We start from the raw sequence: 23934 nt of genomic DNA on the forward strand, positions 1-23934 counted from the left end.
ATGGAATGATTCAGTCACTCACCCCTCCCCAAGGTTGATGGAAAAGAAGGCCAGAGCAATAAATCGCACAGAGACACAGTGGACAGCCTCCTGTGTGAATGGGCACTTTGGGCACACTATTTGCAAATTACTGGCATGTAGTCCAGTCAGATGCAGATTTACTCAGAAGACAGTCCCACTGTGTTAAATAGGACAACACCTGGGTAAATTTGTATAGGATTGCAGCATAGGATTGCAGCAGCATAGGACTGCAGTATTACAATGCAATCTTATGCATAACTACTCAGAAGTAAATCAGATTTCTGAAGAAAATCACATTTAGTTAAATGAGAATCATTCCCAAGTAGCCTCTATTTCTAACAGCCTCCATTTCTAAGAGAAGAGGTACCAAGGCCCATGCATGTCTAGAAGTCACTGCATGTGAAGAGAAAGGTCTTCTTTGCATATTATTGTTCCTAAAATTTCCAGGAGCTGTATAGGGGCTCTACATGGTTACCCAGAAGTAAATCCCACTGTGTTCACTAGGTTTACTCTCTAGTTATTAAGGTTACAGTTGTATCCTTAAAAAAAAAAAGGCCTCTACTTGGAGGCTTTCAGGCTAGCTAGGATATGTTAACCCTAGATCGATTGTGGTTTTATTTCCTGTTGCAGAAGAAGTATTCTGTTGGTACATGGTCAAAAGCACTGTGTCATAATTTCACATTTCTCAGTGATGAGTCACTTCCTAATTTCTTATTTAGCTTTCCTTGATCCTTTTTCAGCTTAGATCTGCAGATACAGCCTGAATGAGGAATTATTATTTTATTTATTATATTTATATCCCACCTTTCCTCCAAGGAGCTCAAGGTGGCATACATGGTTCTCCCCATTTTATCTTCCCAATAACCCCGTGAAGTAGATTAGGCTGAGAGGCAGTTCCTGACTCAAGGCCGCCCAGCGACCTTCATGGCTGAGGGAGGATGCAAACCTATCCTAAACATATTTATTGAGAAGTAAGTTCTATTGAATTCAATAGGGCTTACTCCCAGGTAAGTGGAATTAGTCTTACAGCTTTAGTCTATAATTGGTCAAGGTTTTATATGGATGTGGAATGGTGTCACTTTATCCCTTAGCATTTCTATGGAGAAAATTCCATATGTGTTGGAAATTATATGCTTTAAAATGGAAAACCTGCAAAGTGCAATCCTAACTGTGTCTACCGAGAAGTCCTATTGAATTCAATAGGGCTTACTCCCAGGAAAGCTGGGTTAGGACTTCAGCCCTAGAGTGAAACTGTTAATAAAGAATGAATACTGTGCCATCTCCAAAACTGGTGCTCTCCAGCTGTTTTGGGCTATGACTACAATCAGCCCCAATCACCATGGTCAATGGTGAGGGATGATGTCCATGAATATATCCTACTAAAACTCAGAAATGACTATTTAATGTCATAGGGCTGGAGCAGGGAAGGGGAACCAGATGTTCTTGGGACTCCATCGACGCCAGCCAGCATGGCCAATAGTGAGGGATGATGGAAGCTGTAGTACAACAACATCTGGACGGCCACAGATTCCTCATTCCTTGGTGAGAGTTACCACATAGGAGAGACAATGCCATTGAAGACGGGCCTTCCTGGTTACTTATCACCCCATTTCCCGGCTTCTCTCAAATGATAAATGAGACTCCTGCCCATAGGAAGCAGTGGAAACATCAAGGATAACTGTAGCTATGATGAAGCTGCAACGGTGCCCTCCCCTTCAAAAAGTAGAACCAAAGTCAGTTTATTCTCGTTCTAACTTAGGTCTGATTTTGCGCGATGATAATATAAAGCTGTTTTTCCCCCTTCAGACAAGCCACAAGCCTCTCTCTCACTTTCTAACTCTATGCCTCGTGTATTATTTGTAAATAGATTGGATAGGTGAGACATGGGAGGCGGAGAGACCTTATTTTATGTCCGTACATGGAACGGCACACTTTCTTTTCTTCCATTTACTTCCTTTCACGTGATCTCTCCTTACTGGCGGAAGTGAGGGCAGTGATGCGTCAAAGCGGATGTACAGGTTTATGCTGGGGCGGCAACTGTAGCGGTCGTTGTTTCCCTCGCTCCGAGTACGGGGTGCAGCGACTGGCATAATGGAGGCGGTAAGTCAAAGGAGGCTCAGAAGTTTCCGGCTGTCTCCCTTCCCCCCGGCCACCTGAAGGAAGATTTTCTACTCCTGCTCCTTACAACGGATTTCCCTTTTCTTTTGTAATCTTGCCCCCCCCCTTGAAGGAGAGCGGTGGGCCCCCAATATGGAGTTTATTGGACGGGGGTCTTTTAAGCGAGTGAGTGAGGATAGCTGGACCAGGTGTCCTAGGTATATTATACATAGTGTCGTTTTTACATAGCACTTTTAAAGTGTTCAAAGTGCTCTACATACATTATTTTAGTAATCTTTACAATGACACTAAAGATAGGTCAGTTATCCCCACATTGCAGATGGCGGGGCTGAGGAGAAGTGATAGTAACTTTATTGTGAGCATCAGTGCAAACGTTACTGCAGTTTACTAATGTGATTTTGATTAGAAAAGCTTCAAGATATAATTAAGTTTGCAAATTCAGATGTTAACTAAAATTAAAATAAGGAAAATCTTTCTGCTTAGCACATTTGTGGCAGTGCTGTTGATCTGGAGGTTTTGGGTTTCACAGCTCACTTTTTAAAACCACTATTCCTTTTTAAATATTGTATTAATAATCCTGTTCAAAATTAGTGATACAAATCAGGCATGCCACTTATTTAAAAAGGTGAAATCGGAGCACTCCATTCTAGCCATTTAATCATCCTGATTTGTGGATATTTTTAAAAAATTGCATTAAGTACTCTTGTTTATGTTACAGGAAGTGATGGGTGGGAAAGGGTTGGGTTGGGTCCATAGTGTCTCCTTTAATGAGCTTCTTCCATAACACAGTATCCATCTTATTACATAGTCCTACTATGGCAAGGAGGGCAGTACATCGTACATGGGGTGAGCCTCTTTTATTTTCCTGTTCTTTGAGGTAGGTGAGGCTGAGAGTGAGTGACCAACCCACAATTGCTGAGAGAGCATTTGAACCCAGGCTTCAGTAGAGGAGCAAATATGGTTGCCTTCCCCTGGCCTCCCTGCTCCCCTGTCAAGGGGGTGACTCATAGTATGGGCAGCTCTTAGTGTTAGGCTGTAGAGCCCTTTGTTCCCCTGTTCTAATACCAAATCCCCCCTCAAACCATCTTAAAGCTATCCTGAGGCAGTTGACGCTTGTCACTCTGCTGACAGTCCTCTTTTAGAAAATGGATTCATTATATGCTGTATCCTGTTGTTCTTACTCTCTGACTTTTGTTGTGTGGTTTTGAAATGACTTTTCTTTTTACTGTCCTGAGATTCTTGAGTGCAATCAGGTTTGGTACAAATTGGAACTGGTCTCTAGCTGTAGTTATAAAAAGAGACTCATACAGTTGGAAGGGGTCTTGTAGGGCCATCTAGTCCATCTCCCTGCTCAGTGGAGGAGATCCAGAGCTAGAACATGTCCAACAGATGGCTGTTCAGCTTGGGCTCGAAGATGTCTGGCGAGTGACCCTAGCAATGTTACCCTCAGAAGTGAGTTTGTACAGTATGGCAGCATTTAAGAGCATGTTCCTGTCTTAGCATTCAGACTGATTCACTAATAGGCAAAAAACCTTGCAGTTTAAGAATGTACCTATAGTCAACAGATGTTTCCATCAAACTTTAAAAAGCAGGGAAATTGGGCAGCTATAGTGAATGCACCAGGGGAGCAGGAGACCTCACCTCCTCTCTGAGATATTGGACTGCCCTACAAATTTGTCAAAATGCAAACACCATTTGGGTTGGTCTTTCACAGTCCAATCCACTGGCTGTGTAGCTTGGAAGAATTTGGTAACATGTGCCTCTGAGCATATGGTGAGTGGTGGCAACATCTGCCATCTCCAAAGACGGAGAATTATATTTGTGTATGTTTGTTGGTGGTCTTATTTTGTTTCTTTCCTGTGTTACTAATGTTTCTACAGAGAATCTAAACCAGAAAATTTTATTTCCCTCATTATTCATCCTAGAATTCTGTGTCAAATTTATTTTCATTAATTTCAAAGTCTTTATTGGTCAATGTCATATGATGGTGAAGACAGTCTTTTGTGTTTCAAATTGGTGGTTATGTTCTATTTCTATTTTGGGTGCATTAAAAGTTGAATCTGAAACTGCAGTTTGATGTAAAATCAGACTGATTACAATATGTTGCTACTTCAGCAATGACTCTACCTGTTGGAAATAAGAGGATGCATATTTTCAGCCTGCTATGTTTAAACCACTTTTTTTAAGGCAAGGTGGGCACCGTCAATTAAAAACATAGATTACACCTAGAATTTTGCTAGAATATATCTCATCTCCCACTGTTTTATCTTGTGCAAAATGAGACACTTCTGAGGTCCACTGGAGAGTATTCTGCAGAAGTCAGTGCCATTATTCCACAATTATGTTTGGAGTGTTTTTAGTGTAAATTTTGCAAAGTGTTGCTGTACTTCACATATTCATAGAAATAAAAGCAAAAGAAAATGATTTCCTATAGGAAATTTCATTAAAATTACAAAGTAAATTAGACATATTTAAAGTGACCATCTGAACTATATCAACTGTCTTAATAATGTTGCTTCCTCTCTGCTAAAACAAGATCAGCACAGCACATGTCTTCTTTCTGTTATTTGGGCTGATTGCAGGTGTTGCTACCACTCACCATATGCTCAGAGGCACATGTTACCAAATTCTTCCAAACTATACAGGAAGTGGATTGGACTGTGAAAGACCAACCCAAATGGTGTTTGCATTTTGACAACTTTGTAGGGCAGTCCAATATCTCAGAGAGGCGGTCAGGTCTCCTGCTCCCCTGGCACATTCACTATAGCAGCCCAATTTCCCTACTTTCTAAAGGTTAGATAGAAATATCTGTTGGCTATAGGTATGTTCTTAAACCGCAAGGTTTTTTGCCTATTAGTGAACTTCCCTGCTTTTTAATCTGGGAGGTAAGGAATGGGATCCTGTGCAAGTTAGCTGAGAATGGATTGATCATTTGCATGCTTATTGAGTTCAGTGGGATTTACTCCCCTGCAATCATGCTTAGGATAGGTGAAACTGACCACAGGGGATGGGGAAGGGAGGAGGAGGAGGAGGGAGGGGAGGAAAGGCAGAGGGGAGGACTGAGATGGGAGCAGGCAGGAGGGGGAGGGGAGAAGGACAGATGTGATCATTTGCATGTTTATTGAGTTCAGTGCGATTTACTCCCGTGCAATCATGCTAAGGATAGGAAACTGACCGGGGGGGGGAGGGATGGAGGGCTGAAGTGGGCAGGGAAGGAGGAAGAAGGAAGAGGGGAGGGGAGGAGGAAGGGAGAGGAAAGGGGAAGGAGGGGAAAGGTAGGTCTGATCATTTGTATGATTATTGAGTTCAATTGGATTTACTCCTATGCAATCATGATTAGGATACATAAAACTGACCATGGGGGAGGGGGAGAGGGAGGAGGAAGGAGCATATTGGGGGAGGCAAAGGAAGGGGGAGGGGAGGGCAGGTTTGATCATTTGCATGCTTATAGAGTTCAATGGTATTTATTTCCGTGCAATCATGCTTAAGATAGGTAAAACTGACCATGGGGAGGAGGAAGGGGAAGGAGGGGTTTGGGAGGGGAGGGCGAGGGAGGAGCAAAGGAAAGGGGAGGGAAGGGGCAAGAGGGAGGAGATGGGAGGGTTTGGTCATTTGCATACTTTTTCAGTTCAATGGGATTTATTTCTGTGCAGTCATGTTTGAAAATGGAAATGGACTGCCTTCAAGTCGATCCTGTCTTGTGGCAACCTTCTGAATAGGGTCAGAGCTTGGAAGATTACTTTTAAAAAGTAATAAATTACAGTTACAATTACTTGGCCCAAAAAAGTAGTAATTACCGTTACAATTACAATTGCTCTGAAAGTAACTGATTACTTTACTTTTTCTCAAAAGTAATCACTACCGTTACATTTCAGTTACTTTTTTTAAAAAAAACACCTACAAAGTGCTGGCCTTGGCTGCTGTACATCTAAGTAGCCTAAAACAATATTAAAAATAAACACACACACACACAGGGGATAGTAGAATTTAAAAAAAATTATCCATAAGATTAACAGAATGGCATAACAGAATCTTACATCCCCCCACCCTGACCTCACATTTCAGGGTTGTTTGGTTGATCCAGTGGGCTGTTACCCCAAAGAGGGAGAGAGCAGAGACAAAGGTGTCTCCTCTCTCTCAGACAGTCGAAGAAGAGAAGAGAGGGAAAGGGTGGAAGGAGGAAGGGCAGATAAGCTTCCCTAAGCATATCAGTCTGCGAGGGAAGGAAGTCAGTCAGAGCATCACAGGTAAAGGCAGGCAAGCCTAGCCAGGAGTTTTATCTAAGAATTATGGCTTCTAAGAGCTGGTTGCTGGGAGAGCAAGAAAAGTTATCTCTTGGAAGCAAGCTTTGTTGTTGTTGTTATGTGCCTTCAAGTCAATTATGACTTATGGCGACCCTATGAATCAGCAACCTCCAAGAGCATCTGTCATGAACCACCCTGTTCAGATCTTATAAGTTCAGGTCTGTGGCTTCCTTTATGGAATCAATCCATCTCTTGTTTGGCCTTCTTCTTTTTCTGCTCCCTTCTGTTTTCCCCAGCATTATTGTCTTTTTTAGTGAAACATGTCTTCTCATGATGTGTCCAAAGTATGATAACCTCAGTTTCACCATTTTAGCTTCTAGTGACAGTTCTGATTTAATTTGTTCTAACACCCAATTATTTGTCTTTTTTGCAGTCCATGGTATGCAAAATGTGTGTTGTACCAATCTTTCAGTAACAGTTCCACACAGAATTTTCTGAAGCTTTCTTGCTTGCTTTTGACAGATGCTCATTCACTTGAAGTGAATTTTTTTAGTCAATAGATTCCTACAAGTCTGAACAGAAGTGAGAAATCAATACATCTTATTGTCAAATTAACCTTGTCACAAGGTCTTCAGCTGCAGTTTCCCATAATAAAACCTCCATATGAGGAGGGCGTGGAATGTTTTAGTTTCTCCTATGAAATACTAATTTTATTTAGCAGAGAATAGACTTAAGCTCAAAGTTCTCTTGCCTGAATAGCATCTTAGATCCAGGCAGCAGAGAGGAGGTTTGTCTCTAGCTTCGCAAAAATGCTAGTCATGGTAGTTGGAGGGAAAGAGGTGCAGGTACGGGTAGAAACAAAGCAGAACTAATGTTAACAATTTTAAGACAGCAGGTGCTAATGACTTACACCTCAGGGTGCTGAAGGCACCAGTAGTGGAAATATCTAAAATGTTAGCAACTATATTTGAACATCTGTGGAAGACAGTATAAATCTCCGATGACTGTGAAAGAATGAACAATATATTTTTTCAAGAAAAAGATTTGGTGATTTACAAATCAATACATATAACTCATTTGGAAAGTAGTTTGAAAAACTGTTTTAGGAAACCTAATTATTAGTTTATAGAGGGAAAACAGGCAATTACTAGAAACTCAGGGAGGTTTGAAATACAGTTACAACTTGCTTTGGAAACATTGACACATCATGTACACACTGATCTTTTCCTATATTCTTTCCTTATGACTTACATCTTTAAAATGTATTTCTGACCAGTTTCTGAGATCACATGATGCAACAACCTGAACTGAAAGTAAGCCTGGGGTCTGGTCACTGCCTGAATGGGAATCATTTGTGAGATCACTGAAAATATTTTTAAAGCTATTACAGGGTAAGCTTGTTGTATATTTTAAAGACCCTTGCTTTTCCCATTTTGGTCCAGCCAAAACCCTCTGGAGATAGAGCCAGGAGCTATGCCCATGAACAAAATTCTAGTTTGGGACTGAAACAACCTATTGGGCATATTGAAGATGACTTTGTTGAGTGGGTGGGAGTTTGTTGATAGCTTGAGTCTTCAGACAGAGATTCTGGCTTCATACACAGACTTGCTTTGTCATGCATTACAAAAGTCTTTTTAGCTTTTGGGAGTGACAAGAGTTTTGACAGCACAATCCTGTGCATGCTGCTCAGATATAAGTCCCACTGAGTCCAATCCTGTATATAAGATTCAGCCTAACTACACAAACCTTGGAAATCAGTCTTGTTTTCTCCAGTGGGTCTTACTTCCTAGTAAGTGTGTTTAGGATTGCAGCCTGAGCGTCACTATTCAAACAGCTAACTGGCCAAGTGCACAAAATTCTTCGCAACATCATCAAGCGGATCTTACTGATGAAGGCGGGTGTTGTGTTGGAACCAGAAAATGTGGGGGAATGCTCTTGATCTTAGCTTTCAAAGCAGACGCATGAAAAGGATGTGGTAAATGCAGAAAATCCTCATATTACATGTTCCCCAATTTGTCAAGTCATGGAATTTGCCAACAAGAATGGAAGCCACCTGAGTGTCTTTAGAAGGTATTTGCCCAGTTCATGGGTGTGTGTATGGATGATACCCAATGCTGATGACACTCAGGTAGACCTATTGAAATGAGTGGACTTAAGGAACTTACATCTATTCATTTTAACTCCTCTGACACACACAGACACACACGTGTATGTAACATCCAACATACAAACACACATACCCTGATTAAAAGTCTGCCTTCCTTATCAACAAAGGTCAGTTCACTGAAACTTGGGTCAAGTTGTGTGACTAAAAGAATATGACTCCGCTTCCACACACACAGAGCCACCCACCCACATCAGTAAAAAAAAATAAATCCTCCATCTGTGAACAAGGGTGTACGAGAACTAGGATGAAGCAGACTCTTTGGCACACCCACAGACCGACCACCCGCCTTGCGGCGGAGACTGCGCAGGGTGGCGGCCGTCTGCGTGTGTTCCCCTGCCTGAGAAGAGAGAAAGGCGCGCTTTGGCACAGCAGCCGTGAGGCAAGCTGCCGTGGGGAGCTCTGACTGGGCGAGCTGGGGAGTGGAGGGAAAACACTGCAGTTGCCCGCTATTTGCTTGGCGGGCAAAAGGGACTCTGTGGAGGAGCGTTACGCAGCTCTACGTGTCTGGGAGCCGCAGCGGTACAAGGCACAGCCAGCTTGGGTTGTTCGAGGCGTGTGTTTCGGCAGCAGCAGAAAGTAGTTGCCGCTCGCCATGAGGCGAGACTGCATGAAGGCTGGTGCCCCAGGGCACCCTCCTCAGCCTTCCTGAGAAAGAAGGGGAACGGCGGTGGCAGCTCCAGGAGGAAGTGTGGCGCCGCGGCGGCAGAGGGGCACGCTGTGGCAGGGGCAGGAGCAGGACACGCAGTGAGGATGGCAGGAGCAGCTGCGGGGGGGGATGAGCAGTGGGGGCGGCAGGATGCATGGGGCGTGCACACACACACACACACACACACACACCATCCTCACTCACCTCCACAGCTCTCTTCACCTCCATTCTGCTGCTGCCTTCTCGGTCCATTTTTTCTCTCTCCGGCACTCCACGACCTCCTCCCTCGTGCGTCCTAACACAGAGCACGAGGGAAGAGTGACACTGCAGAGACCTCCAGTGTGAGGCACATGTCTTGTGTCCACCAATCACATGAGCAGAAGACTTCATCTTCCTCTCGCCCCTAGTAACGTCCAAATATAACATCAGAAACGTTACAGTTACTGCTAAAAAGTAGGGAAATTGCTAGTCATTCTATTACTAGCAAAATGTAGTGAACTTACGCCTTCATTACTTAAAAAAGGAACGAATTATAAGTAACTTGTTATTTCTAACGAGTTACAGCCTGCTCCACGAGCTAGAGGGAGCCCCAGCTGACGAAGCGTCAAGGCGAGTTAAGCAGCAGAGCGAGTTCGGCAGCAGGGCAAGGAGGCCAGGGCCCCCCACTCTGCCCGTCTGTTCCCTGACCTCAACTAAACCACAGTCTCCAACCCATTGACGTAATAAACCTTAAACAAAACTATGCAGGTAAGAAGCCAGCAGGGGTGTGGGGGCTTTCCAGTGTTTTGCACTGCCTGCAGCATGTACGACTATCTGCCTGTTGGACAGAAGTCATGGGTGTGCTCTCGGTGCAATGAGCTCCTGGCTCTCCGGGAACGACTTCATTTCCTTGAGGCCAAGGTGGCGGACCTGGAAAAGCTGAGAGAGGCAGAGAGGTGTGTGGAGGAGGCCTTCAGGGACGTTATAGCTGTGTCCCACTCCAACGATGATAGCTCTCCTGCTATCATGGAGAACGATGGTCTCGGGGAAGGAGAGCATCCAGCTGAGGAAGAGGGAAACGATCCCTTAGAAGGGACCCATTCCTTGGGGGATGAGCAGCTATCCTCTCGTGCCGAGGATATATCTCCAGGGGGTGGAGGGATCCTTGTAGTGGGTGATTCGATCATTAGGAACATAGACAGTGGGGTGTGTGATGGGTGTGTAGACCGCAAGGTGTTTTGCCTGCCTGGTGCGAAGGTTGCGGATATCGCCCGTCGTTTAGATAGTTTGGTAGACAGTGCTGGGAAGGAGTCAGTGGTCGTGGTGCACGTTGGCACCAACGACATGGGGATATGCAGCCGTGAGGTCCTGGAAGCAAAATTTAGGTTGCTAGGTAGGATGCTGAAAGCCAGGACCTCCAAGGTGGCTTTCTCTGAAATGCTACCAGTTCCACGCGCAGGACCAGCCAGACAGGCCCAGCTTCGCAGTCTCAATGCGTGGATGAGACGATGGTGTCGGGTGGAAGGGTTCGGATTTGTTAGGCACTGGGGAACATTTTGGGACAAGCCGGGCCTGTACAAAAGGGACGGGCTCCACTTGAACCAGAATGGAACCAGACTGCTGGCACTTAAAATTAAAAAGGTAGCAGAGCAGCTTTTAAACTGACTGAGGGGGGAAACCCGACAGGAGCTGAGAAAGGTCCGGTTCGGAATAAACCTCCCCCCTGGGATAAAAACCAAAGAAATGATGAAATTTTAAAAGGGGTAGGCCTAGAAGTAGGCATTGTGAGAGCAGGGGCACAGGATATAAATTCAGAAGAGCAAAATTACCACAGGCCTAACCACAAGTGCCAAAGACACTTGAAGAGAGACACTGCTTACAAGTGCCTGTACGCTAATGCTAGGAGCCTCCGAACCAAGATGGGAGAACTGGAGTGCTTGGTCTTAGAGAAGAGCATTGATATAGTGAGCATAACCGAGACCTGGTGGAATGGAGAAAACCAGTGGGATACGGTTATCCCTGGATATAAACTATATCGGAAGGACAGGGAAGACGTATTGGTGGCGGAGTCGCTCTATACGTGAAAGAAGGCATTGAATCCAGCAAGCTCGAAACCCCAAAAGAGGCAGACTCCTCCACAGAATCGTTGTGGGTGGTGATACCGTGCCCCAGGAGGGACTTAATACTGGGAACGATCTATCGTCCCCCTGATCAAAATGCTCAGGGAGACCTTGAGATGAGATATGAAATTGAGGAAACATCCAAACTAGGAAATGTGGTAGTAATGGGTGACTTCAACTACCCGGACATAGACTGGCTGCATATGTGTTCCAGTCACGACAAAGAAGCAAAGTTTCTAGATATTCTAAATGACTATTCCCTAGATCAGTTGGTCATGGAACCGACCAGAGGGACGGCAACCCTGGACTTAATCCTCAGTGGGGACCGGGACCTGGTGCGAGATGTAAGTGTTGTGGAACCGATTGGGAGCAGTGACCACAGTGCTATTAAATTAAACATACATGTAACTGGCCAATTGCCACGAAAATCCAACACGGTCACATTTGACTTCAAAAGAGGAAACTTCACAAAAATGAGGGGATTGGTAAAAAGAAAGCTGAAAAACAAAGTCCAGAGGGTCACATCACTCAAAAATGCTTGGAAGTTGTTTAAAAACACTATATTAGAAGCTCAACTGGAGTGCATACCGCAGATCAGAAAAGGTACCGCCAGGGCCAAGAAGATGCCAGCATGGTTAACGAGCAAAGTCAAGGAAGCTCTTAGAGGCAAAAAATCTTCCTTCAGAAAATGGAAGTCTTGTCCAAATGAAGAAAATAAACAAGAACACAAACTCTGGGAAAAGAAATGCAAGAAGACAATAAGGGATGCTAAAAAAGTATTTGAGGAGCACATTGCTAAGAACATAAAAACCAACAACAAAAAATTCTATAAATACATTCAAAGCAGGAGACCATCTAGGGAGACAATTGGACCCTTGGATGATAAGGGAGTGAAAGGTGTACTAAAGAACGATAAGGACATTGCAGAGAAGCTAAATGAATTCTTTGCATCTGTCTTCACAGTGGAAGATATAGGGCAGATCCCTGAACCTGAACTAACATTTGCAGGAAGGGATTCTGAGGACCTGAGACAAATAGTGGTAACGAGAGAGGAAGTTCTAAGCTTAATGGACAGTATAAAAACTGACAAATCACCGGGCCCGGATGGCATCCACCCGAGAGTTCTCAAAGAACTCAAAGGTGAAATTGCTGATCTGCTAACTAAAATATGTAACTTGTCCCTCGGGTCCTCCTCCGTGCCTGAGGACTGGAAAGTGGCAAATGTAACGCCAATCTTCAAAAAGGGATCCAGAGGGGATCCCGGAAATTACAGGCCAGTTAGCTTAACTTCTGTCCCTGGAAAACTGGTAGAAAGTATTATTAAAGCTAGATTAACTAAGCACATAGAAGAACAAGCCTTGCTGAAGCAGAGCCAGCATGGCTTCTGCAAGGGAAAGTCCTGTCTCAGTAACCTATTAGAATTCTTTGAGAGTGTCAACAAGCATATAGATAGAGGTGATCCAGTGGACATAGTGTACTTAGACTTTCAAAAAGCGTTTGACAAGGTACCTCACCAAAGGCTTCTGAGGAAGCTTAGCAGTCATGGAATAAGAGGAGAGGTCCTCTTGTGGATAAGGAATTGGTTAAGAAGCAGAAAGCAGAGAGTAGGAATAAACGGACAGTTCTCCCAATGGAGGGCTGTAGAAAGTGGAGTCCCTCAAGGATCGGTATTGGGACCTGTACTTTTCAACTTGTTCATTAATGACCTAGAATTAGGAGTGAGCAGTGAAGTGGCCAAGTTTGCTGACGACACTAAATTGTTCAGGGTTGTTAAAACAAAAAGGGATTGCGAAGAGCTCCAAAAAGATCTCTCCAAACTGAGTGAATGGGCGGAAAAATGGCAAATGCAATTCAATATAAACAAGTGTAAAATTATGCATATTGGAGCAAAAAATCTGAATTTCACATATACGCTCATGGGGTCTGAACTGGCGGTGACCGACCAGGAGAGAGACCTCGGGGTTGTAGTAGACAGCACGATGAAAATGTCGACCCAGTGTGCGGCAGCTGTGAAAAAGGCAAATTCCATGCTAGCAATAATTAGGAAAGGTATTGAAAATAAAACAGCCGATATCATAATCCCGTTGTATAAATCTATGGTGCGGCCGCATTTGGAATACTGTGTACAGTTCTGGTCACCTCATCTCAGAAAGGATATTATAGAGTTGGAAAAGGTTCAGAAGAGGGCAACCAGAATGAACAAGGGGATGGAGCGACTCCCTTACGAGGAAAGGTTGCAGCATTTGGGGCTTTTTAGTTTAGAGAAAAGGCGGGTCAGAGGAGACATGATAGAAGTGTATAAAATTATGCATGGCATTGAGAAAGTGGATAGAAAAAAGTTCTTCTCCCTCTCTCATAATACTAGAACTCGTGGACATTCAAAGAAGCTGAATGTTGGAAGATTCAGGACAGACAAAAGGAAGTACTTCTTTACTCAGTGCATAGTTAAACTATGGAATTTGCTCCCACAAGATGCAGTAATGGCCACCAGCTTGGATGGCTTTAAAAGAAGATTAGACAAATTCATGGAGGACAGGGCTATCAATGGCTACTAGCCATGATGGCTGTGCTCTGCCACCCTAGTCAGAGGCAGCATGCTTCTGAAAACCAGTTGCCGGAAGCCTCAGGAGGGGAGAGTGTTCTTGCACTCGGGTCCTGCTTGCGGGCTTCCCCCAGGCACCTGGTAGGCCACTGTGAGAACAGGATGCTGGACTAGATGGGCCACTGGCCTGATCCAGCAGGCTCTTCTTATGTTCTTATGTTCTTATGTTCTTACTTCCAAGCTCTGAATAGGGTTTTCACGGTAAATGGTATTCAGAGGTGGTTTACCATTGCCTTCCTCTGAGGGTGAGAGGCAGTGACTGGCCCAAGGTCACCCAGTGAGCTTCATGGCTGTGTGGGGATTCGCTGTGTGGGGATTTGTAGTCCAACACTGACCTGGGGAAGAAGGAGGGGAGGAGATTGGGTAGGTGGGCACTGGGCAGAAGGGAAGCCCTTTCCTTCCCTAAAGGAACATATTGTGAACAGTATCATTGCTTTTCAGGGTTTTCCCCACCTTTTTATTCTACAGAAGGCACATGTAGCCTCCCACTAGGGTTGCCAGGTTCAGAGCCCGAGACTGATCCTATACCTTTAGGAGAAGAGAAAGTCAGCCAAGTGCAGGTGTTCTTGCAACCCTGTAATGGGAAAAACCACAGGGAGGAATTCTCCCTTCCCCCTGCACAACTTTTAAAGATACAGAAGACCTCCTGGAGCCCGGGCCTGGCAACCAAGAGGTCCTCTGTATCTTTAAAAGTTGTGCAGGGGGAAGAGAGAATTCCACCTTGTGGTTTTTTCCATTACAATGTTGCAAGAACACCTGCACTTGGCTGACTTTCTCTTCTCCTAAAGATACAGGATCAGTCTCAGGCCCTGAACCTGGCAACCCTACCTCCCACCCAAATTTAAAACAAAGCTGTCCCTGGCCACATCCACGCCAGGCCTCTATTACACGTTGGACAATCATGGCTTCTCTCAAAGAATCCTGGGAAGTGTAGTTAGTGAAGGGTGCTGAGAGTTGCTAGGAGACACCCTGTTCCCCTCAAAGAGCTTCAGTCAGAGCGGCTGACTGTTAAACCACTCTGGCCACTGGAGCTCTGTCAGGGGAATAGGAGTCTCCTCTCAGCACCCTTAACAAACTACACGTCCCAGGATTCTTTGAGGGAAGCCAGGACTGTCTCACATGAAATCAAAGTCTGGTGTGGGTGTGGCCCCCTGATTAGCCAAGCCCAGCAGCTGTGAGTCTGGCTTTGAGAACACTGACAGTTGGTTCTTACTGAGCATGCCCGCCTTTATCATTGGCTTCAAGCCAAAATTTCTTAAATTAATTAAAAATCAGCCAGGCATTTTTTAACTTTTAAACTGCAGAAGATGAAGGTCAGAGTATGGGGCAAGGTCATTATTAGAATTGCAGGTACTCTGTGAACATGGCTGATTTTAAATGAATTTCAACAGATTATGAGAACTCTCAGAGAAAAAAGTCCAAAAGGGCTCTGGGTTTTTTCCCTCTATTTTAGACTTTGAACTCTCTGTTCTCTCTGACTGTTTTGTGTATCGCCATGAAAATTGAGAGGGTTGTTAAGCAAGCGTTTCTGAGTTCAGGACTATAAGTTTGGTACGGTTTTATTTTGAAAGGAGCTTATGGGAAGCATCAGAATGGCATGGGGGTATTTTCAATTTAACATTGCAGAATGTGAAGAATCCCCACTGGCTATAGTGTACAGCCACTCCTGTGGCTGTAGAAATAATGGAGAAGGGCAAGGTTGAGCATTCAGAATTAATCAAAAGACCTTCTCTCCATCCCATCAGTCAAAACAGCCAGACTGGTGAGGACTAGGGAGAGGGCTTTTTCAATTGTGGCCCCCACCCTGTGGAACTCCCTCCCAAATGATCTCCGCCATGCCCCTTCTATGATGAGCTTCCACCGGGCCTTGAAGACCTGGCTCTTCAGGCAGGCTTTTGGGGTTGGCTAGATTTTATTATCATTGTTTTCAGAATTTTAATCTTGCTGTACACCGCCCTGAGAGCTCGTTGCTATAGGGCGGTTTAAAAGCGTAAATAAATAAATAAATAAATAAATAAATAAATGTCTAATGTATTTGTATGTCTATTTTATACGTTGCCCAGAGTGGCTGGATAACCAGCCAGATGGGTGACTAATAAATTCAATCAACCAATCAATTAATCAATCAATCAGTTGTGCCTGCCAGTTGTGCATGTGTGTGTTGAGTATGTGAAAAGGGTAAGCCCTTTCTTATACACTGGGTGGGGAACCTTTTTGGCTCCACCAGCCGGATTCTTGTCAGGATATGCCTTGCGAGCCAAATTTGTCAGGTTGACAGGGCCACCTGACAAAATCCCTTGTGCTTCACTTTTAAGTCTGCAAGAAAGGGGGAGCAGTAATAGACTTGCAAAAGCCCCTTTCAAGTCAGAGACTTAAAAGGAAAGCATGGGGAAACTTGGAAAAGGCTTTAATATAGCTCCTGCATTCTCATTTGAGCAAACAGGAGGGCAGAAGCTGTCTTAAAGCCCTGTGCTAAAGCCTCTTGGAAGTAGCTCTCGCACACAAGCTGTTCAAAGGGCACTTTTGCACAGGGCTTTAATCTCTGCTCAGTTGATGGGTAGGGATTAAATCTTGCGGTTTGGCTGCAGGGTCTTGTTCCCTACTGGGAACAGGATTGTGCAGCCAATGCAGGATTAAACCCTGTCCCCCTATCAGCTGATGTCACTAGGCCATGATGCTGGAGGTTCCCCACCCGTTGTTGTTGTTGATGATGATGATGATGATAATAACAATAGCATTTTACAGCACTGAGTTATACAAGCCAGAAAGTCTCCAAGTTCAAAATTAACTTCAGCCATGAAGTTATCTGATAGCCTTAGACAAAACCCTCAGTCTCAGTTTTCTCATATGTTGTATGGGGACAACAACTCTGACTTTCTTTCCCTTGTAAGAATTTTAGAATCAGAAAAGTAAGTCAGAGTTGTTGTCCACATATAACAGATGGGAAAACTGAGACTGAGGGGCTTGTCTGAGGGTATCAGATAACTTCATAGCTGAAGTGAATTTTGAATTTCGAGGCTTCCTGGCTCACACAACATTGGGGTCAATTCTCCAATCTGTATTTTGTTTCTCACTGCTCATTCTATGGCACATTGCTCTGTAACATGATGCTGCCATCTATGCCAATGTCTGCTGTAACTATCCTACTTTTAAAAACTGAGTAAGCCTTGATCACCTAAGGAAGTCTGTCTCATGCATTTCTTTGTAAGGCTTCACTCTTAAGTAAAAGCTGTTCTGTCTCCCCCTTTGGTCATCTGACTATGGCATTTGGTCGCTGCAGAGATAAAGAGTCAAATGTTTTATACCAAAGCAGTTACTTCTCAATTCCCTGCAGAGATATTTCCAAACACTGGATAAACAATAGAAAAAAAGATGATCCAATCAAAACCCTGGAGCAGAAGAGAAATTCCCGCTTAATAACAATTGTAGAAAGTATTCTATCCATATGTATCAGAGGTCAAGGGTCAAAAGTTTTATACAAGAGCAGTTCGTTCTAAATTCCATGCCAAGGTATTTCCAAATGCTGAATATATTTATTTATATTTATAATTTCTGTAGCCCACCTGGATTTTCCCTTTTCCTTCTTCCTCCTCTTTTTTTTAAAAAAGATCAAGCCAAGGATCAGGTGCTGTTCGCCCAAGAGAGTTTCAAGCTTCCTACCTTCAGGGGGGATCCTTTCCTATGATCTTGTTCAGTCAGGAGACCCTCATGTCAGCCACTGAATCCCTGTGCGTTGCAGAGTATTCCGTGGCCTGTTCTTGGCAGCGCTCTCATTGCATGCAAGGCCCAGGGCCATAGGGCCTCGTGGTCCTGTGTGAACAGTGTGTGGTCCAGAATGTACCCATAATCAAGACATTTCTAGAATGTTAGTATCAGTTACGCATGTGCCACTAATCATTTTGTAATTTTGTTGGGTTAATCTTTACTGTGTGTTATGCTTGACGTGATTTTATATTTTTATCTTGTGCACCGCTTTGATTTTTTTTTTTTAATATGAAGCAATTTATAAACATTCTAAATAAATAAAATTATTTATTTTATTTAAATAATTGGGGGAGGGTATTCCCATTGTGGAAAAAGACTGGTAGTGGGTATGTGGGCTGTTTTTCAGGGAAGCTGAAAAGATCACCAGAACTGACCGCCTCAATGATTCCTTTTAACACAATTCAAAAGCCCCTTCTTGTAATGCCTGCAGGGTTCTGCAGGGGTATGCCAAAAGTTAAGGTCATTCATAGATTATCATGCTTCTTTATGGATTTGCAGGTTTCCCACCAGTGATAAGAGCCTGGCTACTGTGCACATGCTTACCTACTCCCACATAATGATACAGGATTGCAAGTAAACCTTGCCATTTCCTGCTCTGTCTGGGAAGGAAAAAGAGGAGAAATTATTGTTGTACCCCCGCCGCACACATGCACACACACACACACGGTCTGATCTTCTGTGGCTCCACAAAGAAGCCATTTGCCACTTCTTTGCAAAAAGAGCCTTAACTTCTGAGGACTTCATGGATTGATGGAGTGCACAGCAGCAGCTTCTCCCTATTCCTCCCAGAGAGATTGTGTGGCATGCAGGTTGCGATCTGATGCACAATTAAATGAGAGTAAGCCCAATTGAACTCAGTGGGATTTACTTCTGAGTAAGCATGAATAAGAGTGGGCTGTGGTCAAATCTGCCTCTTGTAATGCACCATCCATTTTGGGTTCCCTTCTCACAATTATGTGTGGCCTTTTTTAAAGATGTGGGGAACTAGTGGGATCTAACTACTGTCCAATGACACCTTTATGCATGACCATAACAGAGGTTTAGAGATGGCTGGTACACATCATCAGGTGTATGGTATAATGTGGTCAAGAATGCTGTGGCATCGGAAAACATCTACTCTGCCTAAATACATACTTACCCTCTTCCCAGGGTAATGTGTGTTCTACTTATAGTGATGCTTCATTGCCACGAGTATAATACAATATGAGATGACCATTCCTTTTTTAAAAAACAAACTACTATTTGAAAGCATCTTTTAAATCAATCTTGCTTCATAACTTGTCAAAAGTTTGTATCCCTGCTAGGAATGTTGTTCCTGCCCTGTTCAGCTATCTTAATTTGAAATATATATATATACTGGCTGCAAGCTACACTTTTCCTTGTTGTGGAAGGTGTGGGAGAAACAATGGAGTGATTGAAATTGTTCTTGGAATGCTCAGGTGTGCCCAGGAGTAGGAAGCCATTATAAGCCTTCTCGGAGTGTGTTCTGGTGGGTATTAGCTACCAAGGTGTGAGGTTGTGGCTAGACACATTTTCTGCAACACCTATGCAAAAGGTGTCAATTGTGCAGTTTTCAGAGTCTATAAGGAGCCTTTGGATGGTGAATTATTATCAAGTGCACCACCTCCAGCTAATGGTTGAAGCTGCCTTTAAATCTAGTTATCTATGAGAGCCTGGCTCCTGTCTGACACCTGTGCTATTTGCTGCATACGAGCAGAGACTGGTTGCCACCAAGCCTGTGACCTTCCCCAGTGTCATCCAGATTCTTTATTTATATTCCCAGTGATGCCTCCTGCATTGCATGACACACAAACTAGTGTGGAAATACAGCAGGAGTGACAGCCCACCAGACCTGGACACTGGCAGACAGAGAGCAAGCACAGGGAATGCTTATAAATATAGATGATAGTGTAGCAGGCAAAAGTTCAATAGCTTTGGTGCCTGGGTATGTGGGGAAGTAATGGGAGTTGCAGTGGAACAGGTTTAAGAAGTGCATGGATTTATCTGTAGTGCTCGTGCTATGTGAGATTGCATGCCTGTAAGTGTTGAAGCTAAATGTGGGGTTTATGTGTGGAGTCTCATACTGAGAGTATACAATTAAAGCATCCCTGCACATACGTACCTGAAATGGCAGTGTGCATGCAAGGGTATGGAGGCTTCTGTGGTGGGGATTATCATTTTAAATGAGATCTGCAACAGTAACAAAGTATTTCTGTTTGACAGCTACATACATTCTGTATACAGTAGGGCCCCGCTTTACAGAGCTTTGCTTTACAGCGCTTCGCTAATGCGGCAGCTTTCAATTAGGGAAAGACCCCGCATTAAGGTGCTTGTTCTGCTTTTACGGCGTTTTTTTCCCATCGCATGCCATTTTGATGTCATTTTGGCACAGTGCGCCCCATTATCATCAATGGGGTTCTGCTTTACGGCGATTTCCGCTTTACGGCGGGGGTCCGGAACGGAACTCGCCGTATAAGCGGGGCCCGCCTGTACAAGGGATGGACTGTGTTTTTAGTGATCATAATACCCTGTGAGCTAGAAGTGTGTTCTGTCCACAAACTAACCTTTCATATGTGGTCAAGCACCATAATAAAGTGGATGTCAACAGACAGTAATGGGTTTATAGTTACAAAGACCATGGACTCCATTATGCAAAACCCACAGCGGGACTTAACATTATAGTGTGGATTTTCTCTTTCTGTCTTGAAAATAGTTGTTTCATTTCCTTACATGTGGAGTTGTGGGCAAATATTTTAACATACCTTGATTAACCTTCAATAGGATACCAGAGGCCCAGGTAAAATTGGAAGAATTTTGCACACTTCACATTTTTGTTCAGTACTAATTCATTGCAAAACCTCTTCTTGTCAGCTACAAAGAGAAGTTTGGTGGTTTTAATTTCAACCAGTGCAACCTGCTTGAGGAACCTGCTTTTCTACTTTAACTTTGGGTTCCACTTTCTCTCGCAAACACAGTTTTATATTTGCATGACATATCCAGTCTTCTTTCTGTATGCAGGCTCCTGGTTAGACTGCAACAGGATGCTTAGTTTGGAGTTCAGTTTAAAATTCCACCCAGGTTAGCTTCTGCCACGCTTCCCCTCTGTTGCAGCGCCCTTTCCTACTGAACATGAACAAACTCCAGGCAGAGTTTTGTATGATAGCAAAATCCCAGCTTAGAAGCAATGAGAGCTGGGGTTTGTCATGCCCACAAAACAAGGCAGACCATTGTGGGAACACAATAAAAATTTCATGGGAAAGGGGACAGAAGTCACAGAGGGCATGGTTCCATCCTTCCAGCTGCTGGGGAAAAAGCTGTAGAAATACCTTTGTCAGCATTTCACCATGTTGTGCTCAGATTCCCTGACTATAAGGAGGTGGGTCTTCTGAACTGGAGATCCTGATTGGACAGCAGAAGGACAGCCAGTAGTGGTGTCCTGTGTTGGCTATTCTGGTTCACTGTGGGATGCATACTTGTATCCTGAACACGAATGGGAGAGGGAGGGAGCATAGGTGGTATTTAGTGCTAGTCTTACTCATAGTAGACCCACTGAAGTTAATACGCATGACTACCTCAGGTGCATTAATTTCAGTTGGCCTACTCTCAGTAGGACTTAGTTGAATACAACCCAATGTTCTTCTCCCCCCCCCCCCGTACTCTCTGAGGTCTGTCTTCCTGCTGTTCCCCCAAGCTTTATGTATATATGTATTTTAAATTTTATACCCCAGTTTTCACCATCTCGTTCCCAAAGCAGCTATGTATGTGTGCACATGAGCTGTATGTGTGTATATATAGATTTTCTCTTCATTTTATTATCATAACAGTCCTGTGAGGTAGGTTAGGCCAAGTGCCACCATGGGCTCCTTTGGGAGGAAGGGCAAGATATAAATTTAATTAATAACAATAATAGTGCCAAGTTGAGCTTCATGGCTGAAAAGGAAAAGGAACCAGGTCTCTCTGGTCAAAGTTCAACTCCCTGTACACTACCACATATATACCATTTATCTCTTGGCTGTCTAGCTAACCAAACTGGATGCCCAAGTTGACCCTTGTTTGTTTTATTTCTGAAGTGTTCATATTGTAGCTGCAGCGATGCTTCTCTCAGTACCTCGCTTGTGAATGTCTGTCTTCAGCACCAACAGCTCTCCCATGTATCTGTCTTCCCTTAGCTCAGGGATGGGGAACCTGTGCACCTCCAGATGATGCTGGACTCCAACTCCCATCATCTCTGGCCACTGGCCTTCTGGATGTCAGAGGAATGGCTTTTTGTAATTAAGCATACCAATGATCTCCTCTTTTCTCTGTTGTTGTTTTTCTTTGCAGGCCACCATTCCTGAGAGTGGGGTGGAGAAAAGCCTGCCCTTGTCAGAAGGTGAGTGTAGCTTCTGGGGAAGTTAAGCAAGTGGAATAATCTGTAGGGTGGATGGTCTATGTATGTGATGAAATAATGAAAATATGTACTTGTGTCTTTGGGAGGGCACTGTCCAGCTGCCAGTCTGTGACTTGGATGCTCTGAATAATTTCTTGGCTTCCTTCATGGGTAGAAACAGCAGAATAAATTATGTAAAAACATGCAAATATACGCTTTGTTTGCTTTCCGTGATTGTTTTAAAGCATAATGTATATAGCCCTGATATTAATATCATTGCTGTTACATTGTACGCTCCTTGGGCAGGGATCTTTCTTACCTCCACCTCGGCTTATATCATTCTGTAAAAGTACCACGTACAGGCTTTTAAGCCAGCCTTCCCCAGCCTGGTGTCTTCCAGGCGCTTTGGATTACAACTCCCATCAGACCTAACCAGCACTGCTGGGTCTGGTGGGAGTTGTAGTCCAAAATATCTGGAGGACACCAGCAATGTTAATAATAATATTATTAGTCTTATAAATAATAAGAGGTACAAGAGCCTGAAGTTAATTTTGACCCTTGGATAATTGAGAACTCCTGCTCTGGAGACTTCATTCTTCCTCCATGTGCCTCTGCACCTTACACAGTAGATCTAAGTTACCTACTTTGCCTTTTGTGTGCTTTTGAGAGGTGTATTGGCAGCTGTGCTCACAGATCCCTTGTGTTTGTTTCCTGCAACAGATGGGGATTCCAACGGTAGCATCTACACGTGCTACATGAAGTCGCATCGCTGCTATGACCTTATTCCAACCAGCTCCAAGCTTGTTGTGTTTGACACTTCTCTGCAGGTGGGTAGCAGCATTTTCTTTTGGAGGCCAGAGGAGGAGCGACCTCTAGCAGGCTTCTAAGATTTCCAGCTAAATCCTTGTTCCTTCTTACGGTAGAGAGCAAAATGGGGACACCCACAGAGAAGAAGGAGTTTGTGCATACCTGGGACAACATCAGGGGTGTAGAGAGAGATCCGTCTGTGGAGAAATAAATTGAAAGACTTGAGGGACAGGCATGCATCCCCCTGACCCCAGTTGTTGCCCCCAAGAACCTTTAAGCCAGCCTTCTCCAACCTGGGCTGCAATCCAGTACCTATCTACTCAGAAGTAAGCCCCATTGGGTTCAATGGGACTTACTCCCAGGTAAGTGTGTATTGGGTTGCAGCCCTGATGTCCTCCAGATGTTTTGGATTACAACTCCCATCAGACCTAACCAGCATGGCCGGGTCTGGTAGGAGTTGTAGTCCAAAATATCTGGAGGACACCATGTTGGAGAAGGCATCTTTAAGCTGTCCAGGAGTCTTTTGCCTTCACTGCTTGAGCAGCTTCCTCAAATCCAAATTAACCCTCACCAGGACCCTACACTACAAAATGGCTAGACTGCTTATTGAAGAAGGGCAGTGGACTGGGAGATAGTACACATCCCATAACCATAATTCTTCTCCCTGCCACCCATTAAAGATGCTTTAAAGTTTTTGGAAGCTCTTCACCTATAGTAATGCCCCCTCTAATCCTAAATAATCACTCCTGAGGATTCCTTAATCTGCAAAGGGGACACAGCCTTTGCAACTCTGCTCCATGCAAGGAGTGCAGGGAGGAGGGAAGTAAAAATACCCCCCTACGTGATACTGCACAAGTTCCACTATAATCTGGATGGTTTGTGTAATAATAATAATGTTACATTGCAGCGGTTCCCAAACTTTTTCCCCATGGGCCACTCAAAAATTGTGGAGGGTCTTGGTGGACCACTTAATGATTTTTTGCCTATTGTTGCACTAAAATACAATATAAGAAATAAAAGAAGTAATAAAATGCAATTAAAAATCAATATTAATATTCAGTGAATGAAGTTCACAGACCACTGGCGGTCCAGAGAC

At 44.0% G+C, this 23934-nt stretch overlaps 1 protein-coding gene across 2 annotated transcripts in view; it reads left to right on the forward strand.

Moving 5' to 3' along the window:
* The first annotated feature begins 1933 nt into the window (after positions 1–1933).
* PRKAG1 (protein kinase AMP-activated non-catalytic subunit gamma 1) overlaps positions 1934–23934 on the forward strand; it is a 34157-nt gene continuing 12156 nt past the window's right edge. The window contains exons 1-3 of one of the 2 annotated variants that reach the window (XM_061614788.1): positions 1934–2121; positions 21986–22034; positions 22752–22858. In XM_061614788.1, the coding sequence (XP_061470772.1) occupies positions 2113–2121; positions 21986–22034; positions 22752–22858 (165 nt within the window). In that variant the 5' untranslated portion in view covers positions 1934–2112. The remainder of the gene's footprint in view (positions 2122–21985; positions 22035–22751; positions 22859–23934) is intronic. The other variant, XM_061614789.1, reaches the window with a different exon arrangement.

Source organism: Rhineura floridana, chromosome 3 (genome assembly GCF_030035675.1).
Source record: "Rhineura floridana isolate rRhiFlo1 chromosome 3, rRhiFlo1.hap2, whole genome shotgun sequence".
NCBI lineage: Eukaryota > Metazoa > Chordata > Lepidosauria > Squamata > Rhineuridae > Rhineura > Rhineura floridana.